This window comes from Echinococcus granulosus (genome assembly GCF_000524195.1).
Source record: "Echinococcus granulosus chromosome Unknown EG_S00011, whole genome shotgun sequence".
Taxonomy (NCBI): Eukaryota; Metazoa; Platyhelminthes; class Cestoda; order Cyclophyllidea; family Taeniidae; genus Echinococcus; species Echinococcus granulosus.
Window position 1 is genome coordinate 568,745 of NW_020170391.1, and position 22,617 is coordinate 591,361.

At 43.1% G+C, this 22,617-nt stretch overlaps 4 protein-coding genes across 4 annotated transcripts; 2 read left to right on the top strand and 2 right to left on the bottom strand. All coding sequences in view use genetic code 11, as the record gives it.

Annotated features, from left to right (window-relative positions):
* Positions 1–489: 489 nt before the first annotated feature.
* Positions 490–4,396, top strand: EGR_02439 (hypothetical protein; the record flags this gene model as incomplete). Its single annotated transcript, XM_024491688.1, has 5 exons — positions 490–510; positions 1,112–1,382; positions 1,536–1,912; positions 2,546–3,262; positions 4,268–4,396. The coding sequence occupies 5 exons, from the start codon at positions 490–492 to the stop codon at positions 4,394–4,396; spliced, it is 1,515 nt and encodes a 504-aa protein (XP_024353839.1).
* Positions 4,397–7,376: 2,980 nt separating this feature from the next.
* On the bottom strand, positions 7,377–8,162 carry EGR_02440 (Mitochondrial import inner membrane translocase subunit Tim23; the record flags this gene model as incomplete). Its single annotated transcript, XM_024491689.1, has 4 exons — positions 7,377–7,498; positions 7,675–7,938; positions 7,974–8,067; positions 8,100–8,162. The coding sequence occupies 4 exons, from the start codon at positions 8,160–8,162 to the stop codon at positions 7,377–7,379; spliced, it is 543 nt and encodes a 180-aa protein (XP_024353840.1).
* A 1,534-nt stretch (positions 8,163–9,696) lies between these two features.
* EGR_02441 (Polyphosphoinositide phosphatase) lies at positions 9,697–15,858 on the bottom strand (the record flags this gene model as incomplete). Its single annotated transcript, XM_024491690.1, has 7 exons — positions 9,697–10,159; positions 10,441–10,878; positions 11,826–12,050; positions 12,857–13,101; positions 13,706–13,870; positions 14,172–14,324; positions 15,670–15,858. 7 exons carry the CDS (start codon positions 15,856–15,858, stop codon positions 9,697–9,699), a joined length of 1,878 nt encoding a protein of 625 aa, XP_024353841.1.
* Positions 15,859–17,995: 2,137 nt separating this feature from the next.
* On the top strand, positions 17,996–21,434 carry EGR_02442 (Zinc finger C4H2 domain-containing protein; the record flags this gene model as incomplete). Its single annotated transcript, XM_024491691.1, has 3 exons — positions 17,996–18,199; positions 18,640–19,018; positions 21,046–21,434. 3 exons carry the CDS (start codon positions 17,996–17,998, stop codon positions 21,432–21,434), a joined length of 972 nt encoding a protein of 323 aa, XP_024353842.1.
* Positions 21,435–22,617: the final 1,183 nt, after the last annotated feature.

Here is a 22,617-nt window from a genome sequence, read left to right on the forward strand (position 1 = left end):
TGACTCATTTTTGGTTGAAGGTGTAATACGGTGGTGGTTTGTCCCTCGGTATTGGCGAGGCGCCACTTTTGAACCCATGAATTTGTCTTCTTGTACCTCGCTGGGTGGGCTGACCTTCAGGCCATGCCAGTAGCCCAAACGCCTTCGCTGTGCTGAATATATACATTCTGCCCTAGCATTATGTCTTCTTCCGTCTTCAGCGAAGTCTCGGGACGCTACAAAGTAAGTATTGCAATAGTTCCAAAGGGAATAATTCTTCGACCTACTTGGTGGGGGCATTTCATTATGGTACGGCTTTAAGTCAAGTTGTGTAGCAGCAATAGATAAGATAAACAGTCACACAAAAATGACCTGGTAAACCTGTGAAAATGATCACTTGTGTAAAACAATAGGTATTAAAAAAAGAGCAAACTGAGGGATAAATGGAGGAAACTAAAAGGGTTGTTATAGTGCTTACAAGTGCGCGTGAATAAAAGTTATCCATTAAGTATGTCTAGTAAGACTAAACAAGTAGTTTTTTGATTGTTAAGCCAAAGTTTCTTAGAGCTCTACATTATATTTCTGTTAAGTCCACCTCAATTACGCCAGATCTTGTCTGTTAATTTAAACCAATTAATGTATTTGAGAAGTTGAAAAGATTGACTCCAAAAGACTAGGTTACTAAAATGATTTAGTTTATCCTTTCCCTACACCCGATTCTTTATTCAAATGCTATGCGCATGGATTGTTTAGGCGTACCAATTAATTGGCCCTGCTAAGTGGTATATTACATTCTCGTTGTTGCTGTTCATCGGGTCATTCTTGCATTTCTCAGCTGGTTATCGATTCTTATTTAGTCGTTCTCAACTTAATTCATGTAAGACTTACAAAGTGTGGTAGGACTCTTTAGTCCCAAAATGTCAAATTTTATTGTTTGCTATAAGTTATGGGAATCGGGTGTTTTTATGTAATTGCGCGATCTTACCTTCAAAGATCGTACATTTCACATCTTAGAGGTAAAGTTCTAATTTTCCTCGCCCACATTAGCTGTAACTTATTTTGGTCATTTGTCAGAATCTTATCTATTTATTGTTCATCTCTTGATGCTGTACAAATGGTTTTGTCATTTTAGATTATGGTTAGGATTGCCGATGAAGGTGCGGTACCTTTCAACGCCGAACCCACAAGTCCTATCCTATTGCAGCGGAAAAAGAAAGTTCGTTTGGCCGCTTTCACCTCCTCGGTTTCATTGATCCTCTCATGGCCATTTCCCCCCATTATTCTATGTTTCCAGGCGAACAGACGTTTGAATTTTGATCCTCGTATCTACACGACTCTGATAACTGCTTACCTTTTGTCAGGTTCCATCAAGCGTCTACTCCTACGGCGTTCCCTTTCACCGAGTTTTTTTAATGCTATAGCTCCAACCGTGTTGGGATTAGTCGGAAACGGGGTTTTTATGACTGCTTTGTACAAAAGCGATAACTGGAACTGGTTATCTATTTTCTTCATGTTCGGCAGCCGTTTGTTTTTTGGTTGGTCAACTTACTCTGCAGAGGACTACAATAGGCGCGCTAAAAACGTAATCAAGATAGAAAGGGAAGTGGGAATTATCAACAAGCGCGTGGCCGATATGGTGCCTGATCTTCAAGATTCGACCTTCCATGCCGGTGTCATCGTTGCTATTGTGATATGCCTCATTCTTGATGTTTGCCTTCGATTTGTGGGTCCAGAAATGACCGAGTTTTACTCGTTGTTGATTCTTTCTGGGCTTTCAACGTGCCTGTCGCTTATTTCCGTTCCAAGCTTGCATATCGCGGTGAGGAGCCTGCTGAATATGCCGGCTGAATGTGAAGGGAGTGAACAATGTTTATCCAGTTCTCGAACATGCCCTGCCTCGTCAAACGGTGGGGGTAATTGCGCAGCTGGAGATGTAGGTTTATTTCATTGCTGAAAGGCAGCTGATTGCCTGTTTCGTCCATAATTTGATGTATGCACGTGTACCAGGGTTTCAGCACTAGTGTCGATGTCTCTTTTCTGCGTTTCCTTAAGTGAATCAGACAGACAACGTAAGATACATTTCACTGACCTTTTTCCTATGCAAAATATGGTTTGCGTTTTCCCAGTGGTGCTTTTTTTCTAATTGGAATTACAATTTAGGCCATGGCAATTCGCGACTGCCTTAATTACCTACATGGCCCATAACTATACGGTTCTCAATTTTCATTATTTGTATGCAAATCCTCACACCTGTTTTACTTTTATATGCTTTCGCAGTTTTTATTATTTTTTACGCAACTTATCCATTATGTGCTTCTACGCTTCTTCAACCATTTACCTCGCTATTATTGGTTTATGAATGCCAAAACCGCATTGCTTCTCAGAGTTCTACTAAGATCCATGCTATGGAGCTAAACGGTACGATTATTAGGCTGCTGTAGTATTTTATCTGATATTCTTTGAACCTTGCTGTAACATTACAGCTGCGCTTTTATTTTCATAGTTTAGGTCTTTTTTTAGGACGTGTCAATATTATCATCTTAACTGGAGCTTCCTGCCTTTGCAGGTTGGGGGCCGCAATGGAATGGTCTCTCAAGCTTTGACGATCCGGAACAAGTACATCATAAGCACCGTCTTTGCTTCCCTCAAACATCATCAGTACCCCCCCGGACAGCTGATCATGATCCTTTTCTCGGGACTCCTCACCACAGGAACCATCCTCTTTGACTACCTTCTCCTTCCCTACTTTGTGATCTACTTACGAAGAAACCTTTTCACCCCTTTTCCTGATTTCTTCCCCTTCCCAGACTTCATCCTTGTCTATGGGACCCTCTTCGCCTCGGAGCTGCTTTCCCGCACCATCATTCTCGAGTACACGAATCTCGGAGACCGAATTATGAGGTGGTCTAATCCTAGCTTGATCGGCGCGTTGATAGTAGTCTCCGCCCTCTCCTTCTTCATGCCTGCCATCCTCTATTGGATTGGCAGCAGAACTGCCGGAACGGCAAACAGCCTCTTCGGCTTTTGCCTTTTCGTCCTATGTGTGACGCAGGGCCTGTTAAAGGCGGCGCACGCTCTTCTTGGCGGCCTTCTCTTCACTAAGTATTGTGACTCTATGACATTGGTGCCGCGCAGCGTGGCACAGACGGGCGAGCAGCTGCTTGGCGTTGTGAGGTGCTTTTTCGCGGCCCTACTCTTCGCCGTTGGAGGCGCCATTTTGTATCACCAGGTTGTCAATTCTGTATTTCTCAATGCCCTCGCCTTTGTCCCTCACCGGAGTTTGGTTAGCTCTCGAATCGCATGACATCTCGAGGTAGAGAAGCCAAATGCACTCAACTAAACCGTTTTGATTTCATTGCTATTCTCTCCTATTTCACATTGGCTTCCTGTTATGGAAAATCGTAAGAGAACGATTCTTAATTTTTAGTTCACGGCCAGTCCCAAATTGGGTACATTTTATCCCACGCAGTGTTTGTGATTCCAGTGTGATGTCCGTGAATTTGTCACTTCTAGCGTCGTTCTATTATTCACTAGTCCTTCGAGTTAAATGGTGTTGAATGTTTGCTAAACCATTTGGTATTTCGTACATTTTATTCCTCCTGCTAATGACATTCGTGCTTTTATGGGACACCTAATAAATGCAAAATCTTAATTTTCGTAATTTCGCTTCGTTCAAATATCGTACTATTTATGCAATCTATTTCATGATTTTGGGATATTTTCCTTTTATCGATCACACGAGTTTAGATGTGCCAGCCACACACATTCTTCGTGCATCGTAGTCGGAAAGCATTTAGTCGACATATAATGATTCATTTATCTACAGAAATTCGGCTGTGGTGGCGCATGTTTGGTCACGTCACCGCACTCTTAGGTGGGTAGTCTAATTTACATTCATCAGGAGCTGGTTTGAAACACTTTTGTGCTTTCCTTGCACTCATATTTGTAACTTTGTGAATCAGCGGTTGTTATGACGACATTTAGAGGGGAAAACTACCCTGACTACTAACCGAATTACCATTCACTTTGTCACCGATCTCTTTTGGTGCTAATATTCCCTTTCGTCTGCCACCGGTGGTACGATGCTCCTGTCCGCCCTTTGCAGCTCTTTTTATGTATGGGGGAACGGATGACAATATCACCTCTATGCATAATTCATATAGTGTTACTTATACAGAGAACGGAGTTTAAATGTAATGGTCTTTTTGGACACTCTGGGAACGAGTTAGAAATTTGTCTGTTTTTGAGCTGTGGTGGACGATTGAGTGGTTTATTAATTTTGTTTCAGCGCTTTATGGCGACAATGGTCATGGTCTCCGTAGTGTACTCACTGGCACTGTCGACAGCCATCGCTGGATATACTCGAGTCTATGCTCACGATAAGGCTCGTCAAGTCCGCATTGAACACCCAGACTAACACAAAACTGACGGTGTCATACCCCAGCATTGAAGTGCTACAGCTTTATGCAGGTACCTTTAAAATTTCCTGGACTCCGTGTGAGGTCCATTGCTATCGATCGCCAAACAACAAATACTATTGTTTATACCGTTACGTGCACTTTATGCTTGAGTTAATTAATTCGACATTTTAATGTACACTTAGGTAAAGTATATGAAATGTTTTCTCACTTCCGATTTACGCATTGGGAAAGGTTGGAAGTTAATTAGATCGCTTTGGACAAAGTGGGGCTAGTTCAAGGCTCTAAATCACTTGCACTTGATAGACAGGCTCGTAAAATGAATTGCGTTTTTAATTCATCGTGACTCAATAGTAAGTGTGTGTGAAGTCATCACATAGTTCTAGGACGGCTGAGTGCGCTAATACCTTCGCCATCCTGGAAATAGGACTATTCAAATGTGCATAAGGTGTCAGCTGAGTCCTATTAGGTTGCATCGCTTTGTGCTTGAACCGTCTGATAGAAAGTCGACTAAGGCGAGACAGATGACTCGTCTCTGAATGAGTACCTGTGGATGATTAGGGGTTCGTAAAGTGCTCATCTGCTCCACCAGAGTCCACTATCGTAAAAACTGCAACCATTTGACTTCGAATACTACCTTAAACCATGATTTCATTCAATCTGAAATGTGACCCTATTGTACTCGTTTCAAAGTTTGGGCAGTTGTATTAGATATGGGTGCAGTGGATTTGTAATTAGGCGAATGTGAAATATTTGAGAAGGATATTAGATATGAATGTTGCAAATTGGGTTCCCAGCAGTTGTAAAAGCGTATTGACAACCGTTGCAACCAGGGTTTTCAACTTTTATAACTTGGTGTTGTGTGCCCACGTCTTCTAGATGCGGCCGAGGTCTCTAACCAGATAAACGATATAATAAGTCGCCAGGGCAGAAGTCTTGGCTGACTTCCCACGTAATAAGTACGGAAAAGGGTCACGGTCAGTGTGTACACCTCTGGTGAATACAGGGCAGAAACCTCCCGATTTCAGTTGCGCATTTTTACAGCAAGTGATTAGCCATAGCCGTCGAGCAGTCACCAGTACAGCAGGCGTGGATCACCGCTAGGAATGAACCACTTAAGTAGGACCAAGGGAGAACACGATTGGAATTAGGGAATAGATTTCTCTGGGATTAAGTGTAGCGTCCTGAGTCTTTCCTGAACTCAAAGGAAGCCATTATATTACAGCAAAAAATGCATTGTCGACATGCAGCAACGCTGGGGGAAGGGAGTAGGAAAGTGGATCCTCAAGTCTCCGTGAAACCAAAGTGAAGTTAATTAAGTACTCAAATTATTTTAATACGTTAGTTGTTTGTTTAACTCCCGATTTTAGTGTTAGGCCACTTAAAGGCTCCGCCATTGCATTTCCCTGAATATCATGTCTTGTTTCGTCTTCAGATGGGTGTAGGAGGACTACGGTGTTAGATAGAACTATTAATTTGTATCCCATTTCGATGGGTAAATATCAGCATACTGTTGGTCCTAATACTTGTCCTCGATGTGATTTTTAAAATATTTGCGCATATCCAGTTTGATGAGTAATTTGTTATTTTTTTTGCTTTTCTTCAGTTATTATACTTAAAATCAACGCAAATACGGCGCCCGTTGCCAAGTTAGTCTTTCGCAATAGCAGCCCCTTTTAGGTTTCCAGTTTAATAAACCCGAATCCTGTTTTTTTTTTTTACTCCATTTAGAAGAGACTTTGAAGACTTTTCGGTTCCTGGTCGGCATTTTTCTAATGCTATCAAGTTTTCTCCTGAATCGTTTCGTAACCCTGATTGACATCTTTCTTTATCACTCATCTATTTGCGACTGTTTCCCTTCTATTCAGAGCATTCACCAATTAAAATCGTCGACATCACTTGCCAGCTTTGATGCGTTAAATTTAGTATTTTCGGTGATTAATGACTGGGCGTTTAGTGTTTACTCGATCACATGCAACGCGAATTCGTTTTTACATATGTTACTTAAGAGCGTTTAGAGACAGCCGCTAAAATTACCTCCCCTACTCAGTTACTTAAAAATGGAGGACGTGGCAGTTCATGGATTTTCCATGTTAATGAAAGTCGTTCTGTGGGATCTGTCGTTTAATCAAATGCATTCATTACTCTGAATTTGAAGTCCTTCTTCTCCTTTCCCATCCACATTTATCTTTTGGACAAAGATCAAATTCTGGTATTTGAAACCTCCTCTGCCACTGTTTACCGTAGTACTTCAATCGAATATTGACAGGCTACTCGTTCGTTCCGTCTGTTTTCTTATAGCTAAATTTCTGTACTCTACGATTCGCCTCTTGAGAGGAGGCAACAATGGAAACCCATTGACAACATGAACTATCCACACAGCACGCCCAGACGACATCCTCTATCAGGTGTTTTGCAGTATTACGCTATCTGAGGGTTAGAGGTCAACTTTTAGACCGTAACAAATTTGCCAAGGGCGACAGATGTGCATCTAGAGACCCGCCCGTCCCTCCTTTTCCCATCCTAAATCGTTCACCGATCGCCCAGAATCACTGACAACGCCACCACTCGCTCAACGCCCGCTACTCCGGTCGTACCTTTCTTCAACGAGGCTAGTGGTGTTGGCTGACATTTGAAGTAGTATTCTGGATCAGCTTAGATTTTCGAAAACCTCATTGCATCCCCTCCCTGGACGTCATCAAAGCCACAGAGGGAGCCTCGCGCTGCTTCAGGATGGATGAAAACAACTCTATCTGCAAATGGTAGCCTAATGGCCCACCTTTCATACTAGTGGGATGGAGCACCATCGCCCAACAGAAAGTACCTCCATTCCACTCTGAGCTGAGTTTTCAACGTCAAAAGGAGTGCCTTGAAATAACGGCGAATTACTGCCGAGTTTATTAAAATTGTCAGCAATTTACAAAATGACGTATGAAAGACGTCGCTAGACGATTCCTGTACAATCTAGATCAGCAGAGGTTAGGCACCAAGCAGTTCTTTAATGCGATCCCAACTGGTGAAGGCGGCTCCCGCAAGTCCAATCGTCAAACCGAAAGCTCCACCACGAAGGCATCGTTGCCAACCGCCGGGAGCAAACAATCCTAAAAAGATGTCCAGTAAAAATAAGTTAGGTAGAATATGGCTCAACTTTACAAAGGCATGTGGGGTGTCATAGATAAGCTATTTCATCTATCACAACAGCTGTACATTTGAAGATAGTTAAATCCATAAAAAAATAATTGTCTGCAAGTAGTGATATAAATGACACAAAATCTACCAGGTGAACGGTAAAGGAGACCGGTAGCTGTCGCGGAAGAGACCATATTGATTTCATCGTCAGCCCCACCGCGGAGTTTGTGGATAACAAAGTCAGAGATGGCGTAGATAAGACCGATGCTCCCAGCCGTTTGTGCCCACGAGGCGCCAGACTTGGTAACGTGATTTAGGATCTGCGTTCGCTGTAAGGCTTTTGTAGGCAATTTTATAAGCTCCGGATCCTTTAGAGCCGAATATAAAGCCCGTGTTCCTCCAAAAACACAACCTACAAAATATTTCTTGGCCGATAGTTCCACATACCGCCAATAACCATTGAGCCTATCTCAGAAAAGGATCTCTCGAAACGACCTCGGTGTCTGTCTCCTTCTGGGAAGATAAACTGATCGGACGGATCCTAGAAGAAATGCACTAAAATAACAAACTAACATTCACTAAAAGCGAAGGATCGATGTTGAGGAACGGAGAAGCGAACAAGTCACCGTCCGACATGGCGCGCCTTGACCGTAGGGGCTACTTGGTGTGTTAGGCCGGGCCCATCATCGGCATTATATACAAGCTTGAAACCATACTTATGACTTTATAATATTTTTCTCCTTAAACAAAGGCATTTTAGGCTATAAATTAAGCAGAATCATTTAATTTGGCATTAGTTAACAAAAAGATGTGCAATTTGCCCAGAATATCTGAACGACATAGTAAGAAATGAAATAAACTAATAACATGGAAAGTGCTTTTCTTGATGCCAGAAAATCCGCAGTTGCATGAGTTTCTAGTTTAAAATTTGTCCTGGTGGCCTGGCACTAAATGTAAAGAGGTTTCATTCGAGACGCTTGCAGCTTCCACGCCTCACCAAGTCAACCCGCCTCTGCCACCCGAATAAAGCATTTGTTCAAGACCACCACCAAATATCACGCAACCTTGATTCCTCGTTCTCCACCTTTACCAAGCGCAGATGGCTTCCCCCCCCCCCCACCAGCTACCAAAAGCTGCCTGGAACGCGCCAGGACCAAGAGACCGGTCAGGCCAACGGATTCACCCCTTGTCCGGTTGAACACAAATCTGGACAATCGAGATGTTGGGTCAGTAGCGGATACGCCATTGGTGCCGTCAACAGAACTACGCTTAGACGACCGAATGCTTCGACAAATTACCCGCTGCTGACATTAAGAAACCTGACAAGATAACGCGTCTCACTCAACTCGATCCGCACTTTCAAGACATTGATTCACGCAACCCTGATGCCTTAGCGTTTGTATCGAAAAATGCAGAATGCTACAGGACTAGGTCTTACACATTCATAAATCTTTGGTACATCGAAAGTGATTCATTGGCAGTCGAGCATGTCCCTGTTTGAGATAGCTTAAGTGCATTCTAAAATTAGAAAAAAACACGTAAATTGGCTAGAATATCACCACTTACTAGGCAGCATTCACTTTAAAATATTTGATGATGAGGAACTGAAATGGCATCCAAAACACAAAAAAGCACTGCCAAGTCTCGCGTAAAACGCTCGCAGTGACATATTGTCTTAGTAATTCGGATTAAATAGTAAATAAACTGGGTTATCACTCGAAAAAATGTATCGAAAACAGAAAAATTCTCAAAAATGACACGAAGATTAGGGTGCAGGAATTCTAGGAGCACAGACTTATCGCCTAGTGATTGACCTCTTATTGCATAATCACGTTAGCATATAGGACTTTGGACAAAAGAAAAGTACCCGATAAATTGCCATGGAAGTTGGGCTCACTATCAAGATGTCGGAGAGGGAGATGTCCACGCTCGCTAGTGGGATTGACGCATATTCTGAAAAAGCATACCACATGACAACATAAGCGGTGCATACCCATTAAGGTAAAAAATACCGCTCGGATTTATTCGAAAAATGCTTTTAAACCATCGTCACGTTATCAAATGTACAAAGTTTCAAGGTTAGATAATGGCTTTCGGGATGCAAAAAAATCTGGTAAACATTCAAACTGACTTATGCGTCATTTCAATTGGTTACTGTAACGAAATGCCTCTAATAGTTCTTTCTGTCCCCAGAGTACGAAGTACACAAATCAAAAGTACTGAATTGCGCGTAAAGGAGCTCACTTCGATACTTTCCCATATCCTCACTGGATGGTTTCCTCAGTTTTATGGAACTGGAATTAGAGCCGAGACCAAATCTCCTAGGCGCATTGAACCACGAGCCTTTTCGATCCCTTGGACCCTTCCCGTCTCTACTCTCCTCCCGCTCAGTGGGCCTTTCTGATCCCTCTGTGGTTGTGGTACCGCCCCGTTGCATCCAACTGGTCAACTCGCTCAACCGGACACGTGTGAACTTAGTCAGAAGAGGCAGAGAACCACCACCTGCCAGTGCCGGCGTGGAAGTCTCAGTAGGTGGGAAAGATGGCTGACGTCTGCACTTGCCGCCAGCACGCGTTGTCCCACGCTGCAAAAGGCACTTTGACACCGCCGAGGTATCTGAGTCCTGTGAAGTACTTGAATAGAGCGACACAACGCTTGAGCATTAGCATTAACTCGCGCTACAGGTAATGAATATGAAGAGCCTCTGCATGACAAACCCAATTCTCACCTCATTATTGGTACATAAAACCTACTCAATGTGAATTACGGAAGTCGAAATACCAAATCCTTCAAGTCGAACCTCTGCGCATCTTTGCAAGGAGACTACACTAGCTTAAATACCATTGAAGAACACCCGTGAAATTACACTGGTGACAATAATATGGGCAAACTGACGGAACGGATAGTAAGTTACCTGTCCGAAGTGTTCATATCCTCCCCGTTGTTGCTAACGGATAATGAGGAAGGGGTATGTGCTGCCACAGTCGGGGGCGCTTGGGTGTTTGTGGCCACTGGGTTGTACGGAGTATTCTGGTTGCCACCTTCCGGGTCTCTCGCCTCCCCCTCTTCTATTGCGGCTACTTCAGAGAGCAAATTATTCTCACATGACTGCACCACATCCGTCAGGCAAGCTGAGGCCACTAGGCCAATGTGAGGGGGATTCAAGGACGGTCTCTCTTGTATGAAGCCGCTCTCATTAGTCGCCAGCGGCAGCTGGTGGCACGTCAAGTCGTAGAAGTGGGTCCAGTCATAGGGTCGGTAGAGTTCCGAAAACCAGTCACCTCTACACAAGGCCATAAAAATCGAAACCCCATTGTCATCTGCAGGCCAAATCCATTTAATTGCAAATGGGCTGGATGTTTCCTATTACTCACATCACGGCTCACGTGATCGTAAACGCGCTTTGAAAGTGAGGTGTACTGAGCGAAGAAAAACTACCCCAAGTTTTCCCCAAAAGCGATATAGATGTTTATCCATTCTGTATTATATTTCTCTAAAAAATCTTAAGCTAATGTCCGATTACGCAAAATCACAGATTATGAAGTAGTAAAAATGAGGCCAAGGTTCACCTATTACTCATGGATCAGATTGGTATGTAACCACTAATCGTCGAATAGTATAGAAGTCTCCAGATAATTCCAATAGATATCAGATTATTGGACTTATTCTATAACTCAATGCAAAGGAAGGAAAAGAGAAGGGATGCCATTATTTGTTTACCCTGGATCATGTTCTGTCAGTTGGAGGAACTGAAAAGATTTCTGTGTATCCGGAAGGAAAGAGAAGGAAGTGCTCCTCTCGTCGTTGGCTGTAACACTGTCGCTGGCCATGGTCCAGGTACCCCATCCTCTGAGAGCGCGTTGCCTGGCGAGGAAAGTGGATCGGGGGAACCAGGTAGTGAGGGAGGTGCGATAGGGAGGCAAAGTGGCCCACGCTTGCAGCCAGTGGATGTAGGCCTCAAAAGCTGGGTCGGAGGAGAAGAGGAAGGCCTGGCCCGAGCGCACTGACATCGCCGCAGCCACCGCCACTGCGTCCTCCGGTCGGCGCCACTCGCCTGCCGGTGGCAGTACCAAAGGCCCCGCACCCGGCCGAAAAATGCGCAGGAAGAGATCTGTTGCCAGTTGCTTCTCGAAATCTACGAAGTTGTTCGAGTAGTAACTGTTGAAACAAAAGCAAACATACGAAATAGTATCTCCAAGGAGCACGAAAAACAGAGTAGTAAGATCGCTGAATCAATGTGCAATCGCGACAAGGTTGTTAAAATCTTGATCGTCTATACGGGTTTTACCGATCACTAACCGAGAGATTGTTTGCACGATGTCCCGAGAAGTGACACGAGATGTGTAGGGATTTTGGTAGGTTTCGATGTTGTGCACCACTCCACTGCCACCATATTGTAGAGCCAAGGCATCACCGTGCTCCTCATAGAGATCCTTTGAAACATCAGTGGCACTGGTTCTGTTATCGGTGTTTTTATCTGGTATAAGATGAACAAGAGTAGGTGCGTAACTCACTCGAAGTAACCTGGAAATGATGGAGTCAAAGGAGAGCTGGGACCGTGCCAACAGTCCCAAGGCTCGCAACTGATACCCCGCCGCGACGTGGCCAATCACAAACTGAGCGGTATTCGTGCGGTCCAGGCAATCGACACAGTTGGTGCGCACTAGTCCTTGCTGTCGGGGGCTAAGAGTGGAGGCAAAAAGGCGATTAGCCCATGAAGCGAACGGTCTTTTGCGACCACACCGGGACAATGGTTAAGGGGTAAATTGATCCAAATATGTGATCAGTACCAAGGCCTAAGATATTGGTTCAGAATGATAAACGTCCCAAAACATGCTCATGTATTCGTCACAAAGAATCCCACTGAAATGCGCGTTGGAGAACCCGCATGTCTGCAGAGACATCACCGAAAAAAGGGGACGTGCGAAGCCTGGAACAGACACAGCACCTACTTTTGCTTATCTTGGAGGCCAAAAGTGGAAGCAAATAAATCAAAAAGCTCTCTAAATATAAAACTCTCATGAATCTAGTAGAAGCAATCCAAGGAGAAAAAGTGCAATTCACAGTAAAGCTTTCTTTGTAATCATAAGCTGTGATTTGGAAGCAGACTTGATAAACTATTGCCTTTTTCCATGCACCTTTTATTGTTTTTCATATCGAATCAAAAAATTTGGTTCTGGATGTACGCTTCCGATTTTGAATTGCACATCTCAATCAAATAATCTCAGAGACATAAACCCCCTTGGTCTGGGCGTCCAACCGAATTACTGGATGCCCAGCGTCGAGCAATAAGGTTGATGTATGGGATGTGACACGACAGCGCAACTCACCACAAGTTGGAGCCCATGTGGAGCCTGGCACGCTGGATGTACTCCTCAAGGGAGGTGCTGGTGGTAGGACGGCCGGCGGAGAAGAAGAGGCCTGTCCGACGCACACATTCCTCTGCAATGACCTTCAGTCGGTCCAAGGAGAGAATTTTTTGCGATCGCTTGATGCGCGCCATATCAAAGCTGACGTAGGTAATTGGCGGTATCGTCTCGCCCCAATTCTCTGGCGAACGAAGTTTCGGTACAAACTGCAAACGTGGGACATCTACTTTCATGTTATCGACTTACTAAAGAACTCTCCTGCTCCTTTTTATTATGAAAATACAGGTGTAGAAAAAATTGATCAGGCAGCATAGCAAAATACTGGTGAGGAAATGTAGCATGTTTAAGTAGAGTGTAGTGGCAGTCTACGAAAGCACTTACACATAGCACCTATTCACTTGCCATGAAAAAGATCCAAACGTTGGTTAAGCTTACTAGACGGATTTTATAGTGATTGTAGGATAACAATTAGTTAGTGATCACGATGCATATTCAACATGTTCTCAGTCGCTCCCGAAAACCCATTTATCAAATACAATGCCACTTAATAAAGTTTTTGTCGCAGCAATTCAGCCCTGATGACAATCATATTTACAGCTCTGCCATGAGCAAGAGGAAGCATACTAACATCATCATTTTTGGAGCATACGCGGAGTATTACTGGCAAATGCGCATCGAAAGTGGGTGCCAATAAAGAAAATAGTGGTAACTGCTGGAAGCCTGAATAAAGTCCAGTTGGAAAAAGAATCTGAGTTAATTCAGTCAACAACATAGGCAAAAACGCTGTAAAACAAGGTTTAAATCTCAAACCTGGTTCAAGTACTGTATCCCCCCGAGCAATCCATCCGTCAGCTGTTGTTCGAAGCGGCGCTTTTCCCTTTGCTTCATCAGATTCAAGACTATCACGGGGGCGCCATGTCTTTCAATGAGATCAGCAAAGTGTTTGCCAAAGGCCTCATAGGAGGGGTCCTCCCACTGAAACATTAAACATTCTACATTACTTGGATAGCATTAGAATGACTGCAATTATACAAGATCCGAACTATTGTTTCATGTTAGGCGATGGTTTGATTCTGATACGCCGCATCGGTCCGCTTATAGGAGAATATTGCTTTCCCAAACACTCACACTTGCCGCTTATTTCGTTATTTCCAACCCCAGAGCGCTGCTAAACAATAAATACTGAACCGATGCTTATGACTGTGCATGACACAAAGGAACACATAAAAGACCGCTCCTAAGAGGCTTTCTTGAAGGCAACGGAAAGGCGACTCACCGTGATGGCTAGGGGCGGTTTCCCGACCACCAACCGAGCGGTGTCCTGCGACCAGAAGAGGGGCACGGAGCCACGGTGCTGCACCAGCGAGGAGACGCGCATTCGCGACAGCGTGGGCTCCGCCGTATCGAGCACCATCTGCTCCGTCTCCACCTGTGCCAGTAAAAGTGGAAATAGGTGAGAACCTGGGGCATGCCCCATAGATTGAATAGGAACTTTTTACTGTAAGTATTGCCTCTCATCTAGCTATTACTAGACGGGTGGAGATTCAACTACCTTGAAGCACAGCGCAAGTAAATTGGCGCAGGATAGAGATTTCTTTCCGCCAACACGGTGCTAGAACACAGCTTCCATGATAAACTTCCTAAGTTTCATACCAATCGTAACTAAAAAGCCGTTGAACAATTGCCATTCGAAAAACATCAATTTCTCGCACTATAACAATTCTGAACACAAAAACGGATTTATAATTATACTTAGAGTACACTTAAGGAAGGGTATGAATAAGCAAAGCAGAAAAAGGGTTTAAAATCCAAAAACGGTGATAAGTGGTTTAATACGACTTCTGCATTCGGAAATTGCCCAGTGGATTAAATGATAAGTGTCTTCCTAATTTACGGGAAAACATTAAGTGAGTTTGAGCCCTAATCATCGGAACGAGTGAAGGGGAAATAGAAACAATATATATGAAGTCACTACCATCAGAGAGATTTATTGGATTTCGACGAAGCTCCATATAACGATGGTAATCGTACCAAATGAAACGAGCAGAACTATCGGCAGAATTGAAAGGCATTTTGACTATATCAGCAAATACATTTTGTGAAAACCAATCTCAGAAATGTCTGCACAAAGATAGTCAAATAAAAAGATTACCTTGTTTACGATTTTAGTTATGGAAGTAGTTTGACATGGGAGAAAGATGCTGATCGACACCAAATTGGCCTAATTTCAAAGAATTTCAAAGCTAAACATTTGCGTTATTATTTATCTTATTGAATATCATTCTTTTTAAAAGTTCTTGATAAAAATTATAGGTCATGATAAAATAATTCCTTCTTGAGATTGGTCCGAGCTTGTTACAGAAGTGTACCTCATTAGCGACATTCCCGTCAATATTGATTCCCCTCTTGAGAAATCGAGTTCCTGCAAAGAAACGCGACCGCCGTGCCACCAGGATGATAGATATGGGCATTCCACAAGATACGAGAGAGGCCTGTTTAACAAATCCATGTACTAAGCCCACGAACCAGTCAGAGGTGGCACTGGAATTGGGTTGAAAGCGAGGAGGCAGGAGAGAGGAATTCCAAAGGAATCGCGAATCCGGAACCATTCGGAAAGCCGTCATGCCCTCTGGCATGTCAGGAATATCTCCTGCAACTCCCAACTTGACGCAAAAAAAAACGAATAAATCGTTTAAAATAAAAACGATTTAAGAAGCACCCGAGATTAAGAGGATGGGTGAAAGGTGCAGGTGAGGTACAACCATGCTGCTCACTGGTTCCATATTGGTCTGAAGACACCTAGTCAGGTCGTAGGTGTAGCTGAAGTAGACGTGTCTGTTCAATTCCAAACCTTGGAACATTTTAAGGTAGCGCGACTCCTCTGGAGGATTCACAGTTGGCAGGTTTTTGTTTTTTTCCTCTCCTGACGATGAAACCGAAATACCTGCAGGTATATACACCATTTTCGTCTCCTCGATCTGAAATTCGAAAAAAATATTGTATAGAAACTGCTTCAAACAACTGGTGACATTTTCCTATAAGTGTGCAACGGATATATAGCAATTGTAGTGGACCTAGAAGATCAATAAACAAAGGCAAAAACATCGTCGCCCATATGAAAGAAGTATCCCATTCAAAACCTGGAAATTTAAACCTGACGTAATAAGTTGAGAAAATCACCTTTTGTTTTAATTATGCTTTTGATGGTTTGTTTCTTTTTTATCCGATCGAATCAGTCACCCACCGAAAAAAAAATGAGGCGACGCAGGGGTATTGTCACTGCCTTTTAAAATTGGATAACTTACAAGGGGGCTATTATAAACTAATACATCGGTACAAATGTAGCAATCTTCATCGATACATTAGTGCAAAACCTTGTAAATTCTGTGTTCCCCGATTCGTGCAACTTCTCGCCGCTGAGTTATAACGATCAGGTAATAGCCAGCCAAAAATCGAATGAAGCCGACAAGACCGACTCCAGTGAGGGATTTGGTGAGAGGATGGCAGCTGCCAGCAGAGTGAGGTAACGCAGCCGACACTGTCGGGTTGTATTCGGGCAGTGAGGCAACTTGATTCGAGCTGGAGTTCGAACTGTGACCTGTTACAGGCGTGGTGGTCTTTGTAAGACCAAATAACGGAAAAATGTGACCTACCAGACTCATGGCTTTGACAGACCGTAAAAAGCATGCCAGTTCCTTCCGTGTGTAAGTTCGAGAGTCAGTTTGGATATCCAGTCGCCATTTCAAGTCGTAATTCGTCTCTGAAGATAATGTAGGCTTTGAATCTGGGTCACGAATGTCTGCTGGCCTTCTTGATATCTTCATAACCCGAAAATGTTTTTCCGGTACGTCCGACGCAACAACATAGATATCATCTTGCGTCCCATAAATCGTGAAACGTTGCATCCAATTTACGTAGGGTCGCAAGTCCATCTTGCCTAACATTGGGTCATGACTGAAGTATCTGTACATTCAAAACATTTTAACCCAGTGGCGACCCGCAAGTAGTTGCAGTTCCTTCGCGAATTTTCTAGGCTTAAATGCACGGGTATCGGAGGCAGCAGTAAGTGATCAAATTAATAAGCCAATGCGTGGAATAAGGGGCAAGATATGCGAGCAATCATTCATATAAGCAGTAAGTTGTGAAAACTTTGTAAACAATATAGCATATGTAATAGGAAGCGAAAAACGGGTCAGCCGATCACGAAACGCTAATGGATGTGTCTCCTTGACCATTATAACGAGAAATCAGTAAATTAAAAAACCTTAGTGATTCTGCAATTTAGAGGCTAATTTAGCAGAGCATAATGTCCTACAATTTATTAAACCTACAAAACAAATAGTGACATGTAAACAGATATATGGCAACTAGAAGTAGTGTTTTACAAATGATGTACATTAACCATTGTTCCAGTAGAAGAGAATCAATGGACATAACTCAAGGAAAAAAACCTATGGGAATGCTTGTAAATAACACGCTAACATAAATACGCGCAAGCAATGCGTTTCTAGTCATATTACAAGGATGTCACAGTAACAAATGCAGGCCAAAATATATATGGACTGCGGGAATAACCCATAATCGGAAAAATCCATTCTCAGGAGGAGCGTGCATTTCTACGAGTTTCTTGCAGCCAAGAAATTTCCAAGAAAATGAATCGCTTCGGCAAACTTCATATACATTTGTAAGGTCTAATGCTCCAACTACTTTCCATTGCCACCAACCGTCCCATTTGGTGCAACGAATTTCAGATCATTATTTTAAATACTATCTTTGTTAAAAAGACAAATTAACTGCTTGGTAGTTCGTGGAGAAGGTTGGATTTTGATGCTTTGAACTTTCCTTTCACTCGTCCTATGTCAGCACAAAGCTGCATCCCAAAACAACTTATTTGTGCTCTTAATGCTTTACTACTGCGTAATTGTGCAATGTTCAATAAAAAAAAATCTGTGGAACCTGCATGCGTTTTAGTTTGCTGGTTTACTTTATTATCTGGGACCTATATCGGCTCGTGTATTGGATATAGGCTCTTTTCCCGACTATGTCTGTTACCGAAAATGAGCTTTCTAAATTAGATGTAATAAAAAAGACAAGGTATTCATGGGTAAAAATTTTAGGTCTTTGATTTTAAGGGAGAGGTCAAAGGAGCTTTCTGATGTATCAAGCAAACTTGCTGATGCAGTTGGTTTTTTTGCCAGGGAGTCGCTTTACATAAATGAGTATGAAGCTGAGTTAAAAATGTTGTTGCAGGAAAAATCATTTCATTTGGAGCAACTTAGGCTCGTTGAGAAGGACATTGCTGCTGTAGGTTATTTCTACATAGTTATTTTAATTATCAGTCATTGTTTCCTTTTGTATACTATTCTGTGCCACGTTTCCGGAGTTGGCTTTCAGTACCTTTTTCTGTTTGTAGTATGTAGAATTGATTTGATAACTTTTGTGGCGTTCTTGAATTGAGGTACTTTTCCCGCTGTCTTATTATTTCCTTCATTCTTTGCTTCAACATACGTTATCAACAAATTTTTACACGTCTTGAGATATATTTGCCAAAGTAATATCAACTTTAGTTTCGGGTGACAAACTGATTTTAAAATGATATATCTCCATTTGAACACATTTATTCGTGTTCTGAAGATTGAATGTAGTATATTCATCAATTAAATGAATTTTGTCAAAAATGATTGTCCTTTTTAAGTAAAGGATGCATAGCTATTTTCTGAAACCTTTTTAATGCTTTGAAATAGATTGAGCAAACGATTTTTGAGGCCAAAATTGACAAATTGAAAACCCTCAAGTTGGCTCATAAGCTCTCCAATGACTATAGCGAGCTGCTAGCGGAGGTGAACAGCATTCGGACAAATTTGGGACTCCTAAGTCTGACGGACAAACGCTGTCCAGAGGCAGTGGCCCTAACTCAACCTCCATCTACTACCCCATTGCAGATCTCCGCCTCTGATGCCCCAGACGGTCCGCCCGTCTCAGGGTGCCTAGAGTCTTTACCGGTCTCCTCCGCTCTGAATCAGGAGCATATCTCAGTTTGGCTCTCCTCACTTCGCCATGGCGATCTCAGCTGGGCGAAGCAGTTCGCTACTGGGATCGGGGATCTAAGCGACGTATCCTCAAGTAACCTACGTATAAGCAATTTACAACGTTCATTGGTCCCTAGTTCAGGACGATTAAATGTATCACATTCTACACATCCTTGCCCTTTTATACCTACTTAAGCAGTATTTGACACTATGCTAATAACAACTTAGCATCCTCAATTGATTTTTTAACATTTAGTCATACTGCAGTTTTAATACCATTCAAATCACTGTTAGAAACTGCAATCAAGCTTTGTTTCCCAAAGTTATTTGTTCAAAACGAAGCCCCATCACCGGTCTTTCATTTCTATATCTTTGGAACATGTTCAAATGCCGTTTAGATTCAGGCAGTCATCGTTCCACCTTCTTTTAAATGAGGCCGTTTTACGTAGTGGATTTGAGGGTACTTTTGTAAAAATGACGCAATCAACTTACCGCACGAATTCTTTGAATTTGACTGGACGTCTTCTGTTCACATGGCACTGCTACTGTTTTTTGGTAGAAGGAGTGGGCTCACCTTTTCACATACTCTATTAACACATTTTAAATTGAAATATTCTATTTATATAACCCCCCGATTTTAATTTTACTTGAGTGAACAGATTCTGGTTCTAGGTTTCCCTACACAGCTGGAATATTTTTATCCAATGTCTTCAGCACAATTCCTCCTGAAATCATGGAAACCCCAGCCTCCGAAGACTAGCTAACTTAATCTCCAGTCTTTGAATACATATCGAAACTTGTGCTAGAGCCATTGCTTGTTTTGCGGTGCCCCCTTGAAGGTGGGTGGTGTATTAAATTGGGCCTAACTCTATTTTCCAAACGCAAAGGACGCCCAAAGTGTTCGAACTTTTTATATTTACGATGACGTTTGCGATGGCGTGATGAATAGTAGTTGTCTACGTGTGTCGTATGTCTGTTACTGTTCGGTAAGCCTATTTTTTACAATACGGGGATTGTACAAACGGTAGATAACATTCCCAATAGTGAAAAGTTGCATTCACTTGGGGGCAAATTTATCTTATTAAATAGTCTGTAAAGAACTCAGAATCCGGGTGACTCACTTTGACTACGATCTCCAAAAATGTTGGAAGAACCATATGACTTATTTGTGTAAAAGGAAATGGAACAATTGTAGGGGCTAAAGAATAGGATTGGGTCTGATTCGCGGCACCAGATATTGTCAAGGTGTATCGAGTAGTTGCCTGTGTGTAAGCGAGAGCTCTCAGACTTTCGTTTCCGGCACTTGGCCCGCTCTCGCGAAGAAGTTAGCATTAAGTGTGTGAAGTATGCGTTTACAATTTATGATCTGGAAGTGTACGGTATTGTGTAGTGGAAGCATCCATGACTCCTCGTGATAGAACTCAAAATGCACTCGTTGACATGAATGTCAATCCTAGGCTTTTCTTGGGACTTTAAGGGACTGTAATCGAAATCTGTCACGATGGCGGAGTTATTGCTATTATGTGCAATGCAATACGTTATTCTTCAAAAAGGATTAAAGCCCACCTTCCTTGGAAAGAATTCGATTTTATAAGGAGATTGTGTTAATGTACGACAACATCGGCTCCCATGGAGCATTCCACGCATTGGAAACTCTCAGACAATTGGAAAGCCTGTGTTTTAGGTCAGCGCCTCCTACATCTTCATCGACTGTTTAAGAGAGCCCTAAGAGATGAAGCTCTGTGTGTGGTGACGATACTAGAGCGGTAGTGCATCACATCACATTTTTAGGTGATATTGAAAGTTGGTACAACGTGGAAAACTGAATTACAAAGGAGTGTGAACATACGGGAAATCCCAGCAATTTGTTTCAAAATATGAAGTGATGCAAGAATGTCCTGATAACTTCATATTCAAGTTCTTATCGGAAAATTCATATTTGGTTTATGCTAACTGCGTGCTCTCATCACCGTATTCTGTGGATCACCCGAGGTATAGTTAATTATATGGACACGCCTTTGAAGCGTTTTTCACTCAGATGTTTACCCTGTTCAACTAAATTGTCATCTCATGATAGCAGGCACCTCATGTTCCATCATTTGCTTCCCTTCCCCACGTCAGTGGAGTGTCAAACGCGTACATCCACACAGTCGCTACGCCTGAGCGATGTGATGCTGGGCAGCGGGATGAACACGGTACCCCAATCCAGCGCCTACTCGGGCCTGCCTGCACCACCGCCGCCACCCATACCACCGTCTCAGCCGCAGCAGCAACAGCAGCAGCAACCGCCAATGAAGACGTGCCAGGCATGCAAACAGCTCATTCATCGTAATGCACCCATTTGCCCCCTATGCAAGACCAAGAGCCGCTCGCAACACCCCAAGCGGCCCAAGACACGAGGCGCCCTTGCCCAGCCGGTCACCACCGTGATTACATCTGCCCCCCCCGTCACCCCCACAGGGGTTCAAGGCTCCACCCCCCCTTCAACTTCCGCTATTGAGCATGCCTAGGACCCCATGGTGTCGACGTTTTTCTTGCATCAGCTTATTTTATCCCTCTCTCCTATTGTTTTGTATCTGGGTCTTGAAAACAGTGGCTTTTTATTCGGTAGCTTTTTTAGTATTCGATCCCGAGGCTGTTGTCACTTTAAAGCTGCAGTTGCAATGAATCGTTACACAGTGGTCAATTTATTGAGATCTAAATTCTACTTCAAAATGTTCCAGTTATTTCCATTTAAGGAAAGGCGATTTCATTGTTAGGAAAAAAATGTTGAATTTGTGTAGCAACTGATGTGTACTCTCGAGCTGCCTTTGAATTCATTTAGATGCACGTGGAGTCAAGTTTTACCCATTCTTACTACTTTTTAGGTTCAACTTTATATTCTTGAGATGGGGATTAGCCTACTTCTACTGATTTATCTAATTGCAGGTTTGGATTTTGAGCCGGTTGTTGGTTCTTGGTTTCATGATTTTGCGTTTCGGACACAGCCTCTTCTCAGTCTGCCATGGTAGACGTTTTGTTTGGCCCGCAGTCATACTCAAAATTTCCCTTCCATCAATTTGAGCGAATTGGTCAGGTCAATTGAACTCAATAAAAGAAATGGACAGCAGTAGACCAACTGCCTATGTTAGCTTACAGTGGCTGGAATTTGGAGTGTGTTGACGCAACAGCCCAATAATTTATGACCTCTTCGGCGAGTTGAGAGAGAGGAGGATAGAACAGGACAGGGCTGCGCAAAACCTTTTCTGAGTGTGGGCTAATTGAACTGGACGCCAATCTTACTGTGTGTACGAGCGTGTTGACTTACCTGAACAGCTGCCGACTGGTGCGCCGCCTGGTGTGCAAGTTGCAGTCACCTTATGGCCGTAGTTGTCACTGTCCTTGCCCACTGTCCACTTCACCGAACCACCGCCATAGTTAGCTTCCCCGGCCTCTGTCACTGATCAATTCTCGACAGTCCCTAAAATGCTACCATTTAACTAGTAAAATGGGTGCCCCTTTGTTCAGCCCCGACGGGGTGCGTAAGCCCACAGAGACAACCTTTAAACGCCATTATTCTTACCAGCCTATCCATTATTTTCTGGGTCATTTCACAGCAAAATCGCCGAAAATGACTTACCGCGTTTAAGTTGTTGCTTATACGAGTAGCGGTTTAAGCTAATTTAAGGCGTCTTAACGAACATGCTACCGTTT